At 40.4% G+C, this 25072-nt stretch overlaps 2 protein-coding genes across 3 annotated transcripts; both read right to left on the reverse strand.

The window, feature by feature from the left end:
* Positions 1-2536: 2536 nt before the first annotated feature.
* On the reverse strand, positions 2537-6972 carry asip2b (agouti signaling protein, nonagouti homolog (mouse) 2b). Its single transcript, XM_010904222.3, has 3 exons — positions 6637-6972; positions 4548-4621; positions 2537-3990 (listed from the first exon to the last, which is right to left on the reverse strand). The coding sequence occupies exons 1-3, from the start codon at positions 6743-6745 to the stop codon at positions 3823-3825; spliced, it is 351 nt and encodes a 116-aa protein (XP_010902524.2). The 5' UTR covers positions 6746-6972; the 3' UTR covers positions 2537-3822.
* A 10537-nt stretch (positions 6973-17509) lies between these two features.
* LOC105030383 (sorting nexin-16-like) lies at positions 17510-25003 on the reverse strand. 2 transcript variants are annotated; one of them, XM_010904223.3, is made up of 10 exons: positions 24822-25003; positions 23286-23356; positions 22765-23091; positions 21508-21594; positions 21124-21272; positions 20912-21013; positions 19450-19519; positions 18866-19002; positions 18388-18558; positions 17510-17998 (listed from the first exon to the last, which is right to left on the reverse strand). In XM_010904223.3, the coding sequence occupies exons 3-10, from the start codon at positions 23080-23082 to the stop codon at positions 17899-17901; spliced, it is 1134 nt and encodes a 377-aa protein (XP_010902525.2). In that variant the 5' UTR covers positions 23083-23091; positions 23286-23356; positions 24822-25003; the 3' UTR covers positions 17510-17898. The 2 variants fall into 2 exon arrangements, with proteins under 2 accessions (XP_010902525.2, XP_010902527.2); XM_010904225.3 differs by lacking the exon at positions 20912-21013.
* Positions 25004-25072: the final 69 nt, after the last annotated feature.

A 25072-nucleotide genomic window follows, 5' to 3' on the forward strand; every position in this document is an offset into this window, starting at 1 on the left:
TTAACTTGATGTCTTTCCTATAATAATTATGTGCTTTTAAGGCTGCTAAGTGTCAGAGGACTTGTCTGATCTTCAGAAACACAGCTAATTTCAACAATTTACTCCTTAGCATATTACTCCATATTCAAAGAACAAAATGGCATTTGTTAAAGCGGTTTTCAGTGTTACATCTCTTACCTACCTTATTAACTACATTTATAGAATGGGAATGTGTATTGATCTTATAATTTAATTAATGGAAAATGTATATCAGACTAATTTCTGAGATTATTTTGTTATTAAAATATGTAGGAAGATAGTGTGTGATTTAATTTATATTTGTTGGAATGAGAAGCATCATCAGAAGCAAATTTGTTATTCTATTCATACCAGGCTACACAGGTACACAAATGACAAAACATTAAAATTGGCATCAGCCAATTGTGGAATATGGATATATCAGCTATTGTTTACTGCCAAGATTAATCTTATTGGTGCATCCCTAATCTCAATGCATTTCAGAAGCAAAATTCTTGATTAGGAAAAGGTTGTAGTGTGTATTTAAACTTAAACCATTGCTGCTAGAAATACTATTAAAAATTAGAAGACCAGTCTGGAATAGATTATGTTTACAAAGCTTTAATATAATTAATACTTCAACATACTGTTCAAAATCCAAATGGTTGAAAGGGACATTTTTATTTTTATTTACCACTGATCTTGAACTCCAGCTACAAACATAAAACCTACAGTGACAAAGGTTGACTAAACTTTGATTGCTTGTTCAAACATTAAAGCTATTTGTAGTTTTCTAACTGTAACTGTTTTAAATTAGCATGAAAGTTCCAGACTTCAATGGCAAAAATTACAATTCACCACTGTTTTTGATCCATTTAGCTACAAACACCACCCCAATGTTGACATCTGCAGACGGACTCAACTTGATGGTTTCAACACAGTTTTTCCTAAAAATTATGCTTCATCAACTATAAATCTGATGTGTCCCGATTCGTTCCAAGAGTGGAATGCAGGCATTAACATTTTAAACATAAATCTGTAGCAAATATTTTACTATAAAACACTACAGATCTAATAAAAGTAAAAACACTGTATTGTTTAATACTTGTCGCTGATTGGCTGGAATAAGTACTAGAATCCACAGTAATTCCTAATGTGACAGTTGGACGTTTGCTGGACAGATTAACCAGACACCTAATCATAATTTAAAAGAACTACTACAAAAACACTACATTTAGATAGCGATGAATGCCAACAAATAAGGCATTTATCCTGCTAAAACAACAGTTTTTAATGAACAACAACAAAAGCTAAGTAGAAATTGGGGGTTTTCTTTATGTTTACAAGTTTCATTAATTAATGAATGCTTTTTTGTGTTTTGGATGCTACAGACCCCACTCAGTTTTTCGTTAATTCCATATTGATATAGACATTCAGAACCAAAAGACTTATTAAATGGTTTAGGGCACTCTATTTTTAGTACCAAGCTGACATCCACAGTCTAGGTTTGAACTTCGTGCCTCTGGCTGAAAGTTGGCTGTGAAACCAAATGGGGCATGCAAGGGTAGAGGGTAGACATCGTCAGCAGATGTTTCCTGGTTTCACTGCGCTCTAGCAACACCCTTGGCCAGCTTGTGGACAGGCAAAGTTAACTCGAGTCATGTGGCGAGCAAGTAAGCCCTCACAAGCATTGATCTACATTACTTCCGGAATGAAAGCACAGTGTGGAAAAAAACCAAATGGCTTGATGCGGATGCCTTTGAGGAAGGCTTGCAGCGATCTTTAACTCTCCCAAATCCTTTGCCATGAGAATGGTTGCCATGAGACACGGCTGTGGATACGATTGGCTATGACTAAAAAGGGGAAGGAACAAAGGGGAGGCTAAAAAAGGGGTATAAAAAATATGTTATTCTTGAAACAAGTTCTAAACAAGGCTTCAGACAGGAATGTGTGACTAATAGAATGAAAGCAATCCCAAACATACTTGTGCAAAAAGGGAATCAAGTGTTCAATCAGGGTCTTTGTGGGTGTAAGATGGTTTCATGCCTGTTACAGAGCGGGTCTCTGGAGTAAGGTGTATGTGTGTGTGTGTCTGTCTGTCTCTCTGTTGTGATTGTTTGAAGGCCTGACAGAGTTTTATATAAAAAACAAAGGAACTGTTCTCCTTTTGCTGTATCAAAAGGCTATAGGCTGGTTACAGACCATACTGACATGGTTACAGACCATACTGACATGGTTACAGACCATACTGACATGGTTACAGACCATACTGACATGGAAAACGTTTTTTTTTGTTTTTTTTCATTATCATTTAATTAATACTTATTCTCTGTACTCTATAAAAAGTATTATTTCCTAAATCCAACTGTTTCATCCACATAATCCACAGGAGCATTTGCTAAGAAAATTAAACGATATATATATATATATATATATATACACATATCCACTGTGGTGAAGCCCATCATTAAGCGTCACATAAAACAATATTATTGCCAAAGGGGATGACTGGTGAGAATAGCAATACAAAGAGGATGAGTGAGGCTAACAAAGATATTTATTCAATATAAAAAATAGAGAGAGAATGTTTGTCACAAGTTATTTGATGTTCTTTGTTGTGGTTAGCATTGGATCAACGTGACCCAGAATCTAGCAGAGGTGCACAGTTAAACAAAAGGAGCATTAATACAGCTATGAGGTCGACTGTTACATGTTTACAACATGGATATACAATGTCTTGGTACATATACAGAAAATGTTGCGGGCCCTAACAATATATCCACAAAATGTGTCATTCATCAGGTCCAAAATTGGTATCTATGTAGTACTGTATGTCCGTGCTCTTGTAGTGTGTGTGATTGTCTACAGTAGGGATTCCCAACCTAGGGGGAGTGCCACCAGAATGGGACACCTGAGCTTCCTGTGTGCGGGGGTTTCTGCGCCATACCTGATTTGAGGGGTAAAATAAATATATATAGAGAGGGATAGATAAATAGATATAATTATATTTTATTCAATATAATAATTGTTTTTAGAATATAATAGGTGCTCACTCACAATGTAATCTTCAAGGAGATATCCCTGGCTTGCTCCCACCTGGTGGAGGTTTGCTGAATTACAGCCACGACAGTTCACAATCAAACCAAGTCTCCTCTAAGAGCACACTCGCTGTACTTACTTTTACTTTTCGATGATCGAGTTACAAAAGCTTGAGAAATCTCAGATCTCAAAAAAATATAAAACATATATTTAGAGGGCACCTTGTTTTACCACACCATTCAGTGGCTGTTTTCTCGCTTGAACAGAAACTGAATTAACTGAATGTCAGCAACCAGGAAGTGTCAGAGGGATTTTGTTTGCCCATGTCTGCTATTGTTTGTTAGAGGAGAGCTGACCGCGTCTTGGTGACATAATTGGAGGAGGAGGATGCATCTTTTCTGGTCAAATGCCATCATTCCACTGTTATTGCAGACATATGTTGGTTTTCGAAATACAAACGATGCTGTCAGTTAGCCGTTACTAGCAAGCCAGCTTACTATTCTGTGGAACCCCCACCACCCCACTGAAAAGGAAACAAACGGGGGGGAGGTTTTATCGATTGTAAAACATGGTGCCCTGGTGGAAGAAGGTTGGGAACCCCTGGTCTACAAAATAAGTATGTCCACCTGTGTGATCTCTAGTTGAGAGGTAGATTATGTGTGTGTGTTTGTGGGTGTGTGTCTGTGTGTTTGTGCAAGTGTGTGTCTTATATGTGATGTTTTGTCTAGGTCTTCTTTGGGCAGTGCAGGCCCAGTCTAGGTCTTCTTCTGGCAGTGCGGGCCCAGTCTATGTCTTCTTGGGGCAGTGCGGGCCCAGTCTCCAGCAGTGGCAGATGGTGTTGAAGAGGCGACAGCGGCAAGAGGCACAGGGGTCACAGCAGGGGGTGTGCTGGGCACAGCTCTCCATCAGACGACCACATCGCCACACTGGGGCCACAGGCTCCGGCTTGGCTTTCTGAAACAACACACACACATGGACACACACACACAGACACATACAAGGACACAGAATAATATGTTGGAACACCCAATATCAGTGATTGAGAAACATTTTTTATAAACCATACATACTGAATTACCCATAATCTGGATCGGATTCTGTTCAGGTTTCAGGTTTCTGTTATTATTCTGTTTCAGTATTGCCGTTCCCTGACAGTTAGACATCCTGCGACGTGAACTGGCACGATTTCTAGTCGAGTGTTTCTGGCTACAGTTTTTAAAGGTGAATGACCGTCACAGGATTTATCCACCTGAAATCTCATTCCATCTGAGAAGTCAAACCGTGCACATAGCCGCGTCAAGAAAAGATACTGACACCCGACGGTTGAAAAACCCCGAGCAGCACGTCCCCCCCCCCTCCCCACTGACGCGCTGTGTACCTGAACCTCGTCTTGACTGGGATTGTGATTGGTGTAGACATTCCGGAGGGAAGGTGAAATCCCCTTTAACCGATACTGTATGTTTTAGGAGACGTGGCTGCTGCTTTCTGAGTGGAAAAGGAGTACAACTTACTGCAGCCTGGTGGTTTCTCTGGTGTGGCCAAATCCGTCTCCTGACAAAAAGTCTTGGTTTTTCTTCACTCCAAACTACAGTCAGAAATATCAGAAAAGGATTTAATGCTGGATATGAAATGCACATAGGAAGGAGTTAAAGAATCCATTTCAAATGAAGAAAAACGTCATCAGGTATAAAGATTAGAAGGTCCTGTCTTTAGGTTTATGAAAACCGACACAACGCACATTGAAGTTAAATACCCAAAGATATTTTCTGCCTTTTATTCATTTGTAAACAGTGACAAATGTTACTGAAAAGACAATATTGAAAGTTGAAGACTTCTAACTCTTAAAGGGATAGGTTGTCCAGATTAACTAACATAGCCAGTAAATCAGTGACTACAACAATGAACTGAATTTCTGGGTTCTTAATTTACATTCCAGAGCATGAATCAGAATTGGACTGGCTCGGGATAATGCCTGACGTACAGGTTTATCTTAATTAAATGGGGGAGATGTTTTGTTTTAATTTGAAAGATGAAAAAAGTAATGCAGCCCGTATGGGTTCTGTATTATGGATTTTTGCAGAATTATCATAATATCCCATTTCATAGACATCTGGCCAAAATAAGTTTAGAACATCCCATCAACAAATACTGATGCAAAAACAAAATTGTCTGTTTCTTTTTTTTTGCATACGTCAAATATTTTTGTTCTGTTTCCTGGGATAATTTGTGGTCCCAGTCCAACCTTGTAGGAATGTATTTAAAAGCATTTTTTGTAGTCCAGGTCAACTTTACCTTTAAATACCATAGCCTTTAACAATTAATGTTAATGCCAAAATAGCGGTTCCATTATAAAGAGCTAATCATTTTGGTACTGGAAGTCCTTTTCGCAAACCAACCATGATAAATGATACTTGATGTACTGCCAGAACTCACAACCACACTTGCTCACACTGGATAGCCCCAAAGACGATCAACAGATAGTTTGCAGATAGTATAACCATCTGTTAACAAGCACCTGCTTGCTAGGATTACAGTAAGGGTTAGGCTTAAATGTATTGCTAGGTTTAGGGTTACTGGATAGCCAGTTTTTATACTGTTCAGCATTTGAATATCTGCGGAATATCATCTATTTAGGACTACCCAAGTGAAGTGTTACACAACAGTTGGTCACGCGTTGAGAGAAGACACTGAGCACCACTAACATCACAACTCTTAATAATTCCATATCACGAGCACTGCCAAAAAGCCCAAAGCACAAAGAGAACTACCGATTGCCATCTTTGCTTTGTAACCTGAACAACAAATGAACAGAATAATTGTATTGGCTAGTCTTGCCAAAGTATAGCAACACTGACACTTAAACATGGAGACGTTGTCCCTTGTAGGATTCCAAAGCATTTACTGGTTTTAAAGGGAATTCGTCTCTTTTTCCCAATCTCAGCAATAACTCATATGATGAAGGCTTAAAGTCTCAGAAATGAATAGGGTCTTTGTATTTATGCGTCTGGTGTTTTCCTCAACAGCTCAGCCTTGCAATTCTGACTATCCACTGATATGACGTCATCTCACATATACAAAATTGCGCTTCCTTTAATAGTTTCTTCTGATCACTAACCTTTAAAAGCAATGCCTTAAACTTTAAAAGTGAAATCGTATTTTTTCCAGTCTTATTTTCAGTTGTTTGCGGTCACAAATTGAAATGGGAGCAATTTAAAAGGAGATGAATTTGGACATGAAAGGATATAAGCATTATTATTTATAGTTTTAGAAATAAAAGCTATTCGTTGCACATTTTATGCACAACATGACAGCAATTATAATTGCATTTGTTAGCATGCCCGGGAACTGCACGTATGGTCTATTGACTATTTTAAAGGTGATATTTAAATGTTACGTTTTTATTTAAATCTTGTCAACATTATTTTCAAAATGAATGTTAATACTTCACAATTTGCCACCGCGGCACATAAAAACATGTTATGTTCTTAGGTTGCACTTGCTCCGACGAGTAGCCGGCTCACTAAAATCCATATGATCACTAAGCAACAGGCGTGCGCCACCCTGCCTCACCAAAATAGAAAACATGCTACATGTCTTCACCTGAATCATTCTCATGTTGTTTCTGCGCTTCCCTTTTCAAGTCTTCAGAAAAAGATGACGGAAGAGACGCCGAAAGCAGACAAATCCAGAGAAAATGTTTCCCGAGCATCTCTGCTTCCAGTCGTTGAAATAACCTGAAAATCTGGGGGTAATAATAATGTTAACGGTTAAGATGAATGCACGCTCTGACGTTTGAAATGTTTGGCAACGTACAGGTTACTTTATATCCCCAAGAGAATGGATTAATATGTATTTGATATAAATAAAATGATCAGCCTATGCTTAATGTCGCAGCTCAGAGGATTATCTCCTGTGGAGGGGTAGTCATAAACTCGATGCTGTTGTTTTATAGCTGAACAGCATGTTATCCACGCCCTCAGTTTCGGACAAACCCAACATGCTTGCTTCCATAAGTATACACATTATAAAAAGTAACAGGCTCTCCCTGATACTATCGCAAATTCCACTGATAGTAGTGATTCATTTTCTGTTAAATACTTTTTGGAATGCGTGTCAACTTGAGCTGTACATTGATTGCAGTGGCGTTTTTATATGTAAAAAATTGGTGGGGCACAAACCATTTGAAAATATAGGATACATACCTGTAAAGCTACAAAACTCCCTCTTGCTACTGATGTGTTAAATAAACAAAACACTTTTAAAGACAGATGGAGCGGCTTGCTTCTACCAGGTGTTGTAGTACACATACTGGAGAGAGAGAGAGACCTTGTGTAATTGCTTTCCTTCTCTCTCACACACATGTAAAATTACCACTGTCACATTTACAAACCTAAATTAGGAATGTAACCAAGCTCAGAACCAATGTGCCTACAGGGCCATACATGAACAGCAATGAGCTCAACACCACTGAAGGCCACAACGAAGCAGAAAGACTACTTTTCAGGAATACAGATCCATTCTATGACACCAGCCTTAATAGATAAGCATGGACACACTGACACTCTTCACCATCTATATCAATCGATCCAGCACAAAAATATGACCAATGCACGGACCAGCACCACAAAGGCAGGATGATAAAATATGCGTTCACTCACCAAGGATGAGGGCTCACTTGAAGAGAAAAGTGGCATGGCGGTTCTTTCTCTGGGCAAACTTTTCGATGACTTTGGGAATTAAGTCATGTAGCTGCTGAATCAGCTGGCTTTCGATGGACAACATGGCCAATGCGTTGAGTGGCGGCTGTCCCATGGTATTGCGAGTGAAGGTTTTTACTCTCTTCAAGGTGGAAAAGTTCCTCTCTGACTCGGATGTCGTCATAGGTGTTGTTATGATAATGACGGTCTCAGCAAAAGCCTCCTCTAGGTTGTTCTCATGGATGGATCTTAACAGAGACAGGGCCATCTTACCAGTGTGAAGCTCAGTGTGGCGGTACAGAGTGGTCAGCTCAGACTTCAACTTTTCCTCGTTTCCTAGAGGCCATAGTTTCAGCGCACAGTCAAGGTCAGATGTAGGGAATGACAGGACAAATTGTGGGAAGAGCGAGCTGTCAACCAGCTTGGCAGCAATCAGGTGGCCACTTTGTGAAAACCTCTGCTCCACCTGGGAGATGACTGTGTCACATGCGCCATCACCGGCGCTGTGTTGGTTACTCGTCGGCCTGGCTCGTCTGTTCCATCGTGGCAACCCATTCATCAGTGTTGTATAAAACATCAACTTCTGGCATAAAGAAAAACAATTCTGGCTGCTGCAGAAAGGCTCGGTCCCAGAGTTTTTTTGACAGGCCATATGCCTCACTTATGGTGGCCTCATCCCATCCTGGTTCTGTGCGTATGTCCTCCATACACAGGAGCAGCGTAGCGCTGTTTTCCCAAACTGCATTGACAGTTCTACTTTTAAAGTTCCACCGTACAGCGGGGGGCCTTGGAATGCGTCTCTGTGTTGCCTCAGCAAGTGCCGCAACACGTTTTAGAGCACCAGAGAAAAAGGTGGCAAAAGCAGTTAAATCTGCAAAAAACACCTTCAGGATGCTCATCCTTGCTGAACAAAGTTACTGCAAGGTCAGGTTCAGCTGATGAGCATAGCAGTGAACAAACTGGGCATGTGTGTATGTCTCTTTCATTAGTGTCTGAACCCCTTGGACGTTTCTACTCATTACAGCTGCACCATCATTAGTCTGATCGATCAGCTTTTCTCCCAGCTTCAGTGGTTCCAGCACACCCTTGATGCTATTAGAGAGGCAGAGTCCAGTTTTATCTTTGACTTCCACAAACTCCAAAAACCTCTGTCACTGTATTGTCAGGCAACATGTATCGCAACACAACCACCATTTGTGATTTACAGGAGACATCAGTTGTCTCATCTGCTTGTATGGCAACAAATAATGTCTCGTAAACTTGCTTGGCTATCTCCTCCCTGTACACTTTATACATACAGTCTAATAGTAAATTTTTTACAGTGCTAGATGTCCCTTTGAAGATGGGATGAGCGTCATAATGCCTCTGAAGTCTCGAATCGCCCTCACACATAGTCTCGAAAATGCATCTGAATATTCCAGGATTCAGGGAGTCCACCGACTCGTCGTGCCCCTGCAGTGCGGTTTCACATTTTCCACACAGTTTAATACATGTTATGATCCTACTGAGAACGTACCTGTTTTCCTCCACCTGTCTGTTATGCTGCTCAATGGAGCGCCTGTGTGCACTCTCAACTTGGGCTGCGACATTTACCCTTCCAAGTAAGCCCAATTTCACAGCATTGTCCAGATGACTCCCGCTGCTCTCATGTTTTGCAATCCTCTCAGAAAGATGTTTCAAATCTTTGTAACACGTCCTCGACCAAGTACCATCTCCAACAAATAGCAGACATGGAAAACAGAAGAGTGCCTTCTTTTGTATGCTAACAGTTAGCCACTTTTTCTTCAAAAACCACTCCACGTTAAACCCGCAGTTACTTTTACCAGCAGTTTGAGTGATGACAATATCCTGTGGCTGATGGGCAGCAAGTCGCTTTACCTCTGTTTCACCTCCAAATTATTTCACATCCAAAATTGGGCCCAAAGTGTCAATATTTTCTGTGGCCACCATATTTTTGAGGGGACAGCAAATTTGCACTATTATACAAGCTATACACTCACTACTTTACATTGTAGCAAAGTGTCATTTCTTCAGTGTTGTCACATGAACAGATATACTCAAATATTTCACTTTTGTGAGATACTGTATATGTTCATATGACAGTCTGGATAGAGGACGTATGGGGTGTACTATACACATAGGCTATATTTTCCTTATATGCATTTTATGAATATATTCAGCCGAAATATTTAAATATGTTTCCGTTTATTTAAGAATATTACAATATATTATTTGTGTGTCTGGGTAGATCTGGGTTAGGCTACTTTAACTAGCTAGCCCACTGACTAGAAACCCTACCAGGAAGGCATGCAAACCCTTTATCCTTTTGAAGTGGCGTGGCTGAATGAAATAACGTGTACGTTTTCTGTGTCCCACCGTGAATAGACAATTTTTTGCGCATCCTTTCAACTCAACGGTAGTACTCATGTAGTGATCTGGCCGACCGAGTTGCTCTCAAGCTGCCGAGAAGTGTTCATATTCCCCTCCCCGCTCCGAAAGTGTATTCGCATGAGGGTACTGTGGCGAGTTGTGAGGTAGCCTTAGAGCGTGCACGCCCATTTCTGTAGCTGAAGACAAATTACGAGGATAGTATTTGATTAAGCACCCCGAGTGGGCAGACATTGCATTGGGGTAACAGTGATTGCCTAAGTTTTGGCACCGTGCTGCATCAAAGGCGTGAGCCAGGTATCCCTTTCGAAGTTAACTGTAAAGTGAACTCAGAACATGCATTTCACGGCGTTCAGCCATTCATGCCAGAGGCCAAAAGCTCGGTGCTCCCCCTGACCACCTGAATCAAAGTCCCTTAATGTATGGTCCGCTCTAGGGCGTTCTTGTGTTTACAGTGAAATATTACAGGGACGTTATTCTAATAATAATGTAGTCCCATGATCCTCAATGAGGGGCATTTGGTTTATTGTGAGTAGTAAAGCTTTCGGTCGCATACCACTAAACATTGTCAACATTCTGGTATTTAACCTCAAATTAGGGTTATTTTTGATATGTGAATGGATTTGTGACCAATGCACATACTGTGCTGGGCTCAATAATATTTTTTTAGGTTTTCACGCTTAAAACAATTAAAATAATGAATAAAATAATGGGTGATGGTTAACTTTATATGACTAATTTTTCAGTTTGCGGGGGTGGGCAGTGAATTCAGTTAAAGGGGCACTTAACCCTGGGCGGACATTAGGTGAGGTGCATCATCATGACTGAAACGTTTCTAGGGCAGTAAGATGTGTTTTCACACATTATTGGTCCAGAGAAGCAAGTTTTATTTTTTGCATGCCAAAAAGCTCACATGAATACATCACTGTGTGTATCGAAAGGGGAGGGAAATCTAAAAGACTACAACTCTAAAGCCGTAACTTCCTGCTCTGCTGTAGTCCCTTTACCCTCAGCGGGTTTTTTAAATCCACAGTAGATTGACGCTGCTGGCTAGCTGGCTTTACAATAAGCAGCACTGTGGCTTGTCATAATTTGAAGTAGGCTACTACTGTGCAATGGATTTGAAAGACAGTGGTGGATGTAATGAGATTTTGCCCTGCTCTGAATTCTCCTAAACGCAGAACTGACATGTCATTGAGAGGAAATTACATTTATCAAAAGTGATCTATTATTATTGCCAGAATTTGTTTACAAGCGGGTTAGCTGTACTTCTAGTTTATAGTTGATGCAGCTAGTGAATGAATCCTAACTAATTAAAATTTCACAACTGGAAAATTCCCACCTCCGTCACGTTTACCAACGCAACATAAAGAACAGACAGACCAGGCTGACGAGCTGTTTGTTTGTAGTTATGTTTTTATAAACGCCTAATGGAAATATGTTTCTTACAGTCACACCCCCACACCTCCGTACATAGGTGGGATCAATCACGTCGTCCTTGGCTTCCTGCTATGCAGGGTTTCTGTTGCAGCACTAGAGAAGGGTTAAAAAGGCCAATAACCTGTGATTGATAAGTGAGGTCTGATAAATTGTGTAGAGCAGGGTTAGATAGGCCAATAACCTGTGATTGATAAGTGAGGTCTGATGAATTGTGTAGAGCAGGGTTAGGTAGGCCAAGAACCTGTGATTGATGTGTGATGCCTGTCATAATGTGTCATGCAGTATTCACTTCACACCCGCAAATAGGCCCCCCCAGGCTCGAGAGGATCTGCCAGAAGGAATGTGAAAGCTGCCCAAATCCAGGTGTGTAAAGCTGGTAGAGGCACAGCGAAGAAGACTCAAAGCTGTTATCACTGCCAAAGGCACTTCTACACAGTACGCAATAAATGGTCTGAATATTTTCAGTGTAAATATTCGCCCCTGTGCACTTCTCCACTTTATATTGTGTTATAACAAGAAATCAAAATCGATTGAACCTGGAGTTTTTGCCAGTGATCAACACAATCCAAAATGTGTGAGAGTGAAATTAATTGCAAATTGTTGTCCGAATTAAAAAGAAGAATTAAAACAGAAAATAATTGCATAAGAATCCACCCTTTTACACACCTGAATGAGATGAGGTTACAACCAACGGTCTTTAGAAGTCACGTAATTAGTTGAATAGAGTCCACATGTGTGCAGTTAAAGTGTTTCACATAATTTCACGTTGAATAGACCTGTCTCTGGGAGGACCCACCATTGGTTAGTACAATTCTTAACAAAAACGACATCATGAAGACAAAGAAATATTAAAATCAAATACGAAATGAGGTTCTTCAAAAACACCAGTCATGGGCAGGGTAGATAAATATTCCAAGACTGAGCTGGGAGACTACTGTGGCTACCGTGACAACAGCCCAGGTGCTTCACAAAGGTCGCCTTTATGTACGAGTGGCAAGAAAGAAGCATTGTTGAAAAAACCTCATATCATATTTCAGCTAGAGTTTTCCAGAAGGCATGTGGAAGTATCTAAGACCAAGTGGAAGAAGACTCAGGGCCTTGTGAAAATTGAGGGCAAAATGGATGGATCAAAGTACAGAGAAATGCTGAGAGGAAACCTGTTGAAAGGTACAGAGAAATGCTGAAAGTCTTCAAGAGATCTGGGACTCATTTTCCAGCAGGACAATGACCCCAAACATACAGCTACTGTCACACTGAGGTGACTTAATAATAAAAAGGTTAATATCCTGGAGTGGCCCAGTCAAAGCCTGAACCCAAATTCAATTAAGAATACGCTGAAAGAGTTGAAAATTGTCATTCAGCAGAGGTCTTGAGCCAACTTGACGGAGCTTTAGCAATTTTGCAAAGAAGAATGGAAAAATGGACAAAGATGGCTGGGTATTGAGGTGCAAAACTATCCAAATACACTCATGGATGTACATGCTGCCAAATTTACATCCACTAAATATTGATTAAATGGTTGAATAATCATGCAATCAATAGTTTTCTGTTTTGTACATGTAATTCCTTAAAAATTTTTTTTGCTTCTTTTCACTTTGACTTTATGGAAAAAAAATTGCCCCTGAGATTAAACATTGACCTAGCTACTCAGTCTGTATGCCATTTTTAGTCGAAAGGTTTCTTCAACACATTTTATAAGTTACATTTTAACTCAGAAACGCAGAAAAAATTCACAACATATATAATTTCCATATATTTGCATATTTAATATATATTTTAGTAATGTGTGATTTTGAGTGTATTACCCCTTTAAGGTAAAGTTTCTGTTTTCCCATTCATAAAGCAGTTATACACATGCCACGAAACATAGACACAAAACAAATTGTCGAAGGTCTTGGGTAGCTTGAGGATTGAGGGTCAAATTCCCACTGTGGGCCAGTATTTAAAATGCATGTATTCAGTACTCCACTGCATTTTGCTTAGTGGATAAAATGCCCTCCTCTGGACATCCTAGAGAACAGTGTCTTTAAAAGCCAATTTCCTGAAAAATCCTTAACATTGTTTCATGGTTTTTGTTGTTGCAGCTTCAAAGCAAATTTCCTTGGGCCCAGACTGGTGCAGTCACTCCCTCACGGTAAAGCGAAATTGGCTAAGTGCCACCCGAGGTTACAGGGGTGGATGATGCGCCTCGTCTCATAGGGCCCTAGAGACTCCTCAGGGCAGTTGTGGTTGATGGCCGGGGAGTTAGTGCTTGTGTGTCGGTAAAAATGTCCTGGTTGGGCGACCAATGTGATAAAAAGTAAAGTGGCTCAGCATGAGGTGCGTCGGAGCTCACATCTAAATGGACTGTTCTGTTGTGGGTTGTTACAAAAAGGCAAGGCCAAAATAGACGTAAAAAGACTGGCTACATCTTTTCAAATTTAGAGATGTATGAATGAATATAATATCCAGCAATTATACACATTTTGCCAAAAGGCAAAAAGAAAAGGTTGCGATTTGAAAGATTAAATTACAGTGGATTTATGTCTGAAGCTGGTCTGAGTAGACAATTGGTGCCGTAGGTTTGAATCAGCAGTTATGCTGAAAGTAAGCCTCACAGGACTACGTTTCCCACAGTTAGGAACGTCATTTTGTTAGTGAAGTGTTTGCATTGAAATATGGGATGCTGTCCAATATTTGACACAATATTTAAAAATGCACATGAGTTATAATTAATTGAGTTTTATTAGCATTAAACTAATGTTTAACAGCCACTATAAACCTGGGATTAACATGGAATATTGCACATGTAGTAATGGGAGGAATGATTATTGTTGCTTTTGTCCAACATCTGTCCTCTTTCCTGACCACAAAACCAAACACAACACAAATCATAAACCAAATCAGGTTCTTTTCTCCAGAATTGTACAGGTTCAGAAATCCTCAGAAGAAACCCAAACTTGTGTCCAGGAAATTGCGTATATTATAAAGTCCAAACAGCAGGAACAGACTTCAGCCGCGTTCCACTTTGAAATAAAACAGAGACACCCAGAGGAATTCGGAAATGGATGTTTCACCAAGTCCAATTGTTTTACTTTTCTCCACCAGTGCAGTCTTCCTGGCACTTGATGGTGAAACATATATCCCCAATGCATTTTTCCTTGAAGTTGACACTTCACTCAGCAAACGTCTAATCAATCAAATTGTTTTCTTTTCCTGCTCCTCTCTGAGTGGTGTTTCGTGTCCTCAACACCTGCTGAGACTCCATGGCAAAAATATTGAACTCATTGTGGCTTTAAGTATCTGTAAGATACACTGAGAGTGTAACAGAAAAATGAAAAGAATAATTGGCAGTGTTTCTCCATGATAATATACTTAATCTAAATGATGTGAGTGAATTAAATGTACCCATTTTTATATTCCCGAAATGACCAGTCGACTTGAGTCTCATGTTCTTGTGTTTGAGGACATTTGTGGATATCCCTGAAGGCTTCCATGTCAATATCCTACGAGCGAATACAAAAAACACAGGGTTTTTTGTATTCTTTTCGCACATTTCCTACTTATTTGTCTTACTGCGGTAAATAAATTCTCTATTTCCTCTGAAGTCTAAGCTGCTGTCTCCGACACACACACACACTTCAGGATAGGTTCAAACCAAAGCCACTGCTCCTATAAAAAGTAGCTAACATAAAGAAAATTCACATTGGCATGTTCTCCCGTCTTTTTTGTTTAGTCTCACATAAATCAATTACTCTTGCAATGTGAAAAGGCCCTTTGTTCAATTTTATTTTAACTTAAGCAGAAATAGGTCACCGCTAACATTTTTCTCGTACTGCCCTACCGTGCTTGCCACGTGACCTAGATAGACTTCATATTAAGGAGTCAACAGGTTAATCCCCCTAACACAGCTAGCTCAACCTGGAGAGATCTTAATCTGACCAATTACTTTTGGTCCTCTAAACTGGGGGAACTACAAATAAAAAGGGCAATAATATCTACAGTTTATGGATGTTAAAGTTCAAGTGAATGATTCCAAACTAACTGTATTGGGCTTTATCAAAAAGTAACACAATGATCTAAAACATACTGCCATAGAATCTATGCCATTTTCCAGGATCAAAAAGCACAATGTCTTTGACTGGCTAAATTAACCCCAAGATATAAACTGTGCTCAACATTTGCTTAAGAGAAAGAACAACAACTGAAGATGTGTGCCCTGCCAGAGTATCACCAGAGAAGATACCCAGTGTCTAGTGGGGTCAATGGGTCACAGAATCTTTTTTTGCATGAAAGGGATACGCAACCAAACCATAAACATAACTGCTTAATTTGGAGATATTATTACCTATTCCAATAAAACTTTCCAATAAATTTAAAGTATAGCGCCTTAAGAATAAAATATTCCCGGTTCCAAAAAATACTCACTGACCTTCTCAGAATCCTAGCAAAACCACTGCCCCCAGCTCAGAGGTTATCATTCCTGGTTATGAGGTAATCCCTCAGATAAGTCCACCCATTCCTAAACAATTTGATCTGTAGCTCGTAAACATTTGTCTATCCAGAAGCGTCTCTCTCACGTTTGGGGTCTGCCATAGATCTGCCACTGCTCCTGGCAGTACTCCAACTAGCCTAAATGGTTAATCCCACCAACCCTGCAAAGCCCTGGCTGGGTGCTTAAATCTTTTCTAGTACAGGAACCCACTAGATTCTGTTTACAGATAAGGCTACTCTTATAAATCATGTCAGCATGAATATGCCCAATGGATACACCTCGTACGCCCAATGGATACACCTTGTACGCCCAATGGATACTCCTCATACACCCAATGGATACACCTTGTACGCCCAATGGATACACCTCGTACGCCCAATGGATACTCCTCATACACCCAATGGATACACCTTGTACGCCCAATGGATACACCTCGTACGCCCAATGGATACACCTCGTACGCCCAATGGATACACCTCGTACGCCCAATGGATACACCTCGTACGCCCAATGGATACACCTCGTGCGCCCAATGGATACTCCTAATACACCCAATGGATACACCTCGTACGCCCAATGGATACTCCTAATACACCCAATGGATACACCTCGTACGCCCAATGGATACACCTTGTATGCACAATGGATACACCTTGTATGCACAATGGATACACCTCGTAAGCAGTTTCCTGCCAAGACCTTAGTGATTATTGTAGTATCGCCTGTGTCCACAGCAGTACTTCCGTTAAACGTGTTCTCATTGTTGTCCAATGTCTTATTCCTCTTAATAAGAGTAAACAGATTGCTTGTCAGTAAGAAGCATAGGTTTTATCTTCATTGTACAGTACCATAAGAAAGGCTCTCTATAAGTGATGTTTAGCATTTGTAGGTGTGAGAGCTACAAATTCAATACATCAGGTTTTTTACAACTGTAAATGAACTTAAAAGGTGTCATATTAAAATCAGTTGGATTTGTTTTCAGAATATATGGATTGGCATTTTCCTAACATTGACAGTTTTTTCATTCATTATTCAGATTACAATTAGTAATAGAAAAGATTTAGTAAGATTAGTAATAGAGATGTTTTTAATCCATAGCAATGATTTCTTTTAGGTTTGGAAACAAGAAAAAACCTGACCCTTTCACGGCACATCTGGCTGTTCAAGACATGTGTGCTGGTCTTGGACGAATCCATAGCATACTACAACATCAAACAAACAAATAATAGATACCAGCTATGCATTTACACATCACTTCTGCCCGGTAAAATGATTTACCTGAAACCTGTGAAACATCTGTCTCAGAGGATTGGATAAGGAAACATAGGAATGATGGTGGAAAACTGTGTTTACAGCGCCATCTTGAGGTGAAAAGGGGGGAGTAACATTTCTATTTATTACAGTTAGCCTGACGAAGTCATGAGAAAAACCTGAAGAACAAACATTTGCTTCTGGAACATTAAAACGCCTGCCATGTGATCCATACATGTTTATTTGCATAGCTTTAAGGAACAGAGGAAGTACGAACCATAAACATTTTAGAAAAGAGGTTGCGGTAAGGCAGTTTGAAACAAACACACAATGTCATATTTTAACTTGATGATTATACATTGGAGGCAAAAATTTATGTAGAAAATGAGTTCCTACAAACCACATATTTCTGGAATCCTCTGACAAAAAGTTCCACCCACACACCCACACACATACACACATACACACACACACCCTTAATCACCCTTCCACACAGTCTAGCGACAGCAGGAAACGGTGGCTGGAAAGTCTACACACTCTTGAAGCTCAGCAGTCCACCTTGGAATCATACATTTTTCCCGGTCAGAATCAAATGCTAAATTCCACGTGGTTCTATGAAGTTGTTGAGTCGATGAAGACGCCTGGGGAACTACGAATGGTTGCAGTTGACCAGTATGCCCCGTAACCCTTGACTTGCCGATCGACTTCCAAGCTGGAATGGCAAAGTGGAGAGAAAAGGTCAGAGTAAAACACGGGTTACATCATAAAACACAGACACATTAACTGTCCCATTCTATTAGGCCGACCATGACTTGTGTAACATATGGTTCTGTTTAAAGCCAGTTGTTAACAGTTCATGATTATTGATAGATCGGGCGCCCTGTGCAGCTACAAGCAGCTCAGGCTGGCACTCGTAAAGTGGCCCACCCCACTGCCTGGATGACCAGATGGGTTTGACATACCAACACATTTGCATTTGGTTACATTGTACCAGGCAAGCTGACTCAACCCTCGCTAACGCATCTAAGAGAAAACTAATAATAAAAAAAAGCCCAGATCCCCCGAGGGCAAAGACGAACGGGTCTTCAGATGATCAGGGACCTTGTTTCAGGGCACGTGTCTTGGTCAGCTCCCATTGTAGATGACACCGTGCCTGAGCCCTCAGTTTCTCTGTGCGCTGTGGTAGTGTCTGTATCTGCTCTGTTCTCTCTGTCCAGGGCGGAGAGTGTTCCGCTATTCAGAGTCTGGCCCTCTGGGAAGGGGACCTCACCGCTGAAACGGGGGGGGGGGCAACATGTTACCACACACACACACACACACACAAACTATACTTGGGAAGTATTTTTGGGGGTTACACTGTAATCCTTGTTTCCTTAACTCTACGCTTTACACTAATTTTAACCCAAAACTTAACCCCACGCCCTAAATAGCATTTCTTTAAAAGAGACGGGAAAGGTTCTCATCGTCAGATTTACTATAAGTTGTCATATCAGTAAGGGGTCCTAGTTCTCGCCAGTATAGAAATAGAGACACAAATGCTTTCTTTTTGTGCTCTTCAAGCATAGCAAAGAATCCTTACTTCAGTATCTTCTCCAGCATTCCAATTCGTGTCTGTCTCTCGTCCAGGGCTGTTTTCAACGAGTCGATCTGTCGCTGTTTGTCTAATAGCTCCCTCTGGAGACGGTGATTGGTCTCCTCAAGTGTCTCACAGAAAGCCTGTCAACAAGGTCCCAACAACAACAAAACTTAAAACATGTTCATGAGACAACAAACAGAAGAAAATAGACCAACACTGACAGAGACAATCAGGACCATCTTTTCGATCCTTCAAAGCACATTAAATAATGTTGCCCAGAGGAACATGCATCTGGTTCTCATGGCTAAGTGGGTTGAAGTATGGAGTTTAAATCAAATGATTACTGGAAAGTTGAAGTACAGACCTTCCGTTTTCATTAGAAGTATTTGTGTGCAAATTTGTTTCACCATTTAGAAAATACTTTTTTCATGCACAGTGTTTCAGGTCATCGAAAGTATTGGAACAGCTTAAAAGAATGTCCAAATGAAACATGTTGGTTTTGTACTTAGCCTCATATCCTTTGCATGTAATAAGTGTGTCACAAAATCCATTTAAAAATAAATGTCCAGTATAGAAAGATGCCTCACCCTGCTCTCCTCCAGACTGTCAAAAGGGCCAGGAGGGTCGTCTAGACAAAGGAACTGTCTGACCGCTTCGCTGTGGGGGGAAAGGTCAGAGGTCTGAAAGGTCACCTGGACAACCTTCCAGACAGTCACAAGACACTGGAGTTTGACTAGGGTTGAATTTTGGGAACTGGATTTACAAGGATTCTATCACAAAGCCAACTCCCTTTTTTCCGGGGATAAATGAATGTCAAGAATCTAGTCAACTATAAACAGAGTGCTGTTAAATGGAACTTCTAATTGATATGGAATGTATAAACCTGTGTTTTTTAACCCTCCTCAGCTATTCAATATGCATAATGAATAATCTGCACTCGGGCTGTTTTGTACTGTAAGCCTGCTTATATACAAAGTCACCCTACATATTGTTTACAATGAAACTGTACATTTGACCTTGAAACATTGTTGATATGCTGTCCAACTAATCTGTTTTGGGGTGGTCTAGAAAAAGGTAAAATCATTGCGAACAGCCCTTTAATACTAAACCTATTAAAGATATGGAGAACAGAGGATTCACGCATGATAAAGGACCTCAGTTACCACATTACAGCTATCTGGAAGCATCCATCGCTACATAAGAAATTCAACCACGGTATGTTGAGTATTGGTATGACAGAGACAAAAAAAAACGGTTTCAACATCTCAACAACAAAGTCCTTTCTGTCACTTGCTAAACTGTGGCCTCTGTGAAATATCCCATCCAACGTCTTGATGTTTTTTTAACAGCTAGGATTTCTGCTGCTGAGACATGATTGGAGTATGCCAAAGGCCTTGAATATTGACTGGTTTATGAAGAATAACAGGGATTTCAAAACATGATTAAATCCCAGCTTACAACTCAGACGGTGCCTCTTCAAGGTATTCACCCCCCTTGAACTTCTGCAAATGTCACTGTGTCACAGCATGGCATCGAAATGGATTTAATTAGGGGGTTTCCCGCCAATCGACATATTCCCCAATCTTCATTGCAAAATTCCTCAAGATCTGTCAAGTTGGACAGGGACTTTTGGTGAACAGCAGGTGGACTCCCTTCAATTAATTATGTGAATTCTAAAAACAACTGGTTGCGCCACAGCTAACTCAGGTGTGTCACAGCCAGGGGGGTGAATACTTACTCATTTATTATTCAGTAAATTTTCTCTTTCATATTTGTAATCAATTTGGAACTTTGACACTATGGACATTATGGACAGTACCAGTCAAAAGTCTGGACACGCCTCCTCATTTATGCAAAGAGTGTGCAACACTGTCATCAAAGCAAGGGGTGGCTTCACTAGAACCAAGGCCGCATTAGAAGAATCTACAATATGAATTGTATGTATTTTGATCTGTTTAACACTTTTGTTGCTGCATGATTACATACGTGTTATTTCATAGTTTTGGTGTCATTCAACAATATGAAAAATAGTAAAACTAAAGAAATAACCTTGAATGAGTAGGTGCGTCCAAACTCTTGACCGGTAATGCATATTCCCATTGTATAGACTGAAAGGTAATGTGCGATGTTCTTTCCTTCATTGTGTCTTGTCTGTTAAACAACATCACATGTATAAGTAAAATAATTCTGGTTATACGTGTATGCTGAATATTCACTAACAAAACAAAATCAACAAAGGTTAAATGAATCACGTTGCCTACCTGTTGGTGATGTCTTTGTGTGCTATGAGGTTCTGTAGAAAGGCTTGAAGGCCTAACTGTCTCTCCTCTAGAAACTCCACATCGTAATTATCCCTGAACCAGCGCTTGGGTGGCAAGGCGAGTCTAAATCTGGGAAACAACTCCTTCAGCTGAGACAAACACAGAGGAGGGAGGGAGAAGCACAATCATTGGTTAATATAAATCGCTCCCTAAAATCGGAGGGCGATTTTATTGATCTTTCAATGGATTTTCCCCCTTCTTGTCTTTAATATGGTGAATTGAAATGAGTGTCAATATTGTTATCGGTGACTGAAATAGAATAGTAACTCTGTCCAGGTGGAGCAGATTGAGGGGGACTATTCGCTGGTAACTGCAGCACTTCACCTTGTCATTGAGTCTGGAGAAGTCTGTGTACCTTCTGAAAATCACCCAGTTCTCCTCTGGATTCCTTCGCACCAATACTTTATACACCTATAAGGACAATTTGGCCATGTTACATCATATACTTTAAGCATACAGAGACCTGAGTGAGACATTTTCAGTTTGGTAGAAATGTAACTTTTTTCAGGGACATGTATCTCTCTATACATACAGTCACCTCAGAATGATTGATAAAGACCAAAAAAGGATGTGTAAAATAAAATAGGTACTGAGCCATAATGTAATTTTAAATTACATTGAACTTATTGCACTACCTTAACTGTTCAAAGAAATCAACCAAAATGACAATTTACATAAATTATTCATTGAATTCTCCCCAAACAAATATCCACATTATTGGCACATTTGATTTTGGTACTTTGGGCCCCTCCCTCAGCCAGGTTTCAGCCTACTGGCAGAGGCACCCAGGTTTTTGACTAAAATGGTAGAGTTCAGGATGCCATTGACTTAATAAAACTCGCCAGTGTATCCCTTTTCAGGGTGTTAACGCGGCTCTCTATTGATGTCGGTCTGCATCCGCACCCTCCCCCACCCGCCTCGCCGTAGGAAAGAGTAAGGGAAAACACTCGATGACTTGAAAGTTCCAGGCGGTCTGGCAGTCCTTACAAATAGGATATTGGCATTGTGGTGTTGAGAAGCAGAGACTATGTTTGAGAAAAAATGCACTGTAAATGTCAAAGCCATCAGTATTGGAGGCAGATTTTATGTTTTCATCCTGTCCCCTTCAATTCTAGAAATAAAATGCAGCCACCGCTCCTAACTGAATCACAGTTTGGAGTCATTTCCTTGTGACTGGTTGGCTATTGCAGCTGCTTCACAATCCAGACAGGCACACATTTCAATAGTTTCCCTTTTCTGTGAATAGCAAGAACACATGATGACTCATCCCATTTCATGGAACCAAATGATGTGGTGTGGAGAAATAAGTGCCTCTGAAAACTAATAAAATATTATCACACTTCAGCAAAATGCTCTACTGTACAGATACTACCATGTTACTACCAATGAATGGACCCTCTGCCCCAGGTTCCCAGACGGTATGTATGCAAACCAGAACCATCAAGCCCGGTCTGAACAAACAGTGTAAAGGATTAAGTTCCAGCTAAGTAGCACCTGAATAAACAAATCAGTTCCCTTCGTGATTGGGTCAAACGAATAATGTGCGATCAAAGAACAATTATGATTTGGGAGGCTCCTTACTGTGAACTTTGCCCTCTCCTCCATGACCTCATAGCCCAGAAGGGTTGGCGTGAGTGGCCTCGCCCAACTGTCCCCGGGGGTCCCAGGATCTGAAAACGACACCACCCCCTTATAGGCATCTGAGCTGGGACATGCCTGGGGGAGCCTGGGGCCGACCACCGTGGATGCCCAGGCCCCAGTGCCCTTCACCCAGGGAGACCTTCCAGGAGTGGAGCCGGAGAGGCTATCCAGGGGGGATGTGTCATTGGGCCGAGCTCGGCAGCTCCCTGACGTTGTCCCCTCCATAGGGACGGGCACTGGGACAAAGGGGGTGACCATGTCTCCCCACTGAAACAGCAAAAAGACAAAAAGAACAACAATTCACTGTTATCCATTGTCAGTCAGCGAAGGAGATGAGAGTACTGGAGAGACAGACAGAATCAGAGGCTGAGACACAGACAGACAGACAGAATCAGAGGCTGAGACACAGACAGACAGACAGAATCAGAGGCTGAGACACAGACAGACAGACAGATACTCACATAATAGCTTTGGCTATTTAGAAACCAAATGGTTTTGAGGTGGAGAAGCTGTGGAGATACAATCTACGAGCCTGTAGAAATTATAAACAAAATAAAAGCTGGTCCGATTTACTGAAATTCACACAGGCAGTGTCTCTAAAAGTCATGACAATTTTTTGTAATCCTACCGTAGCATGCAGGCAGTATTCTAATGAGATCCGTGAATGTGTGAGTAAGTCTGGCACTATATTTGACTGGCACTATATTTGATTGGCACCATATGTACATGACAGCTATCTTCTCCTGCATCCAGTTCATTAAGGATGTCTTTGAAAGGCTTTGCCGCTGTATGTGAAGATGCATTCTGAAATGTTAGGCTACTGGTTGCTGTCGAGCCAAAACAGGTCATCCAAAATGACTACCTGTCATTTGTGCCAGTATGTGAGCCCATGTAATCAAAACCACCTTTAAACTTGGAATTGAATGGCTAACTGAGGTATGATAGTTCTACTTACAGATGATGCAAAGGTAAACAATATAAAACATCCAGACCAAAATGAGAGGTTTTAATACAAAATGTGTCATGGCAAAAGTGCCAGAATGCATCTGTAAGAAATGTTTTGACAAAACATGAACTATGCTGGATGCCATGAATATTTAGATCAATACATACATTGTGCATATAGGGAATTGGACTCTGTGTGCAGCTAGCTTGGTTGGTATATTTCATGTACATCCTAGTAGATACTGCTTTTGATATAAAGCAAAGAAAATTAGGAAGACGAGGACGCTGCACTTTCATATTGACTTATATAGACTATTTAAATGTTTAAACATAGAAATGACCAAAAAGTAAGGTGTTACATTAATTATTTTTATTTTATGGTGTTGGAATTCTTCTAATTTAATATGTAAACGCGTTGCTAGTATCTGTATCTGAAAGCCTACTTAAAGAGTTCTAAAGATTTTGTAATTTATTTCATCTTAAAGACATTAAGGTTATTACGAGGACACAATTGGACCCGTATTTTAAATGCAAACACTAATGCACATAAAGTTCATGGACAGAAAATCTGCATATTGGAACTGGCTGTTTGATAGGATGAAAATCGCATTGTATCCTGGGTAAATCCTGACGGCATGATCTACAAATAAGTCGTTACTTATGATCCAAGGATATTACATCGTCAGTTGCTTACAGTCGTTTTCATCCTCTAGATCACAGTCAGTCACATTTGAGAGGACAAGATGCGAAAATAACTTCTCTCACACAAAGCACCTGCCATACCTGCCAAGCATAAAACGTTTAAAGTGTGTAGTAGGTCATAGTCCCACTCAAAGCTTATTTGTCAATGCTGCTTTTTCAGTCATTGCAAAATTATGATATGTTCAAAGATAATAATACTTAGACTTATTTTCCTACTTTGCCTTCAGGGAAATTTGTCTAACTCCCAGCTAAACTAGTGTTCTCTTATATGGAAGCCAAGAATAATCCCCAGTTAAAACCCCGTGTCGTTCAAAACCACAATACGACACATATTTTCCCCAATACAGTACCTTGGAAGTTCTTCAATCCGCTTGTTTGATATGCACCATTTTAAAACAAAACTTACATTCTTACAAAGATACCTTCAATATTGAGCGCACATCGCAAACAAATACAGAACTTGTTTAATTGCAAGATAAAACTAGACTTCTATGTGCAATTCTTCAATGCAATAAAGATTTGTCTGAAAAGTTTACCACTGTCGCATGTGGGCGTGTCTTAGCGAAGGCGTTCCGATTCTACCATAAAGCTAAAATATGTG

This window comes from Esox lucius, chromosome 3, assembly GCF_011004845.1.
Source record: "Esox lucius isolate fEsoLuc1 chromosome 3, fEsoLuc1.pri, whole genome shotgun sequence".
Lineage (NCBI taxonomy): Eukaryota > Metazoa > Chordata > Actinopteri > Esociformes > Esocidae > Esox > Esox lucius.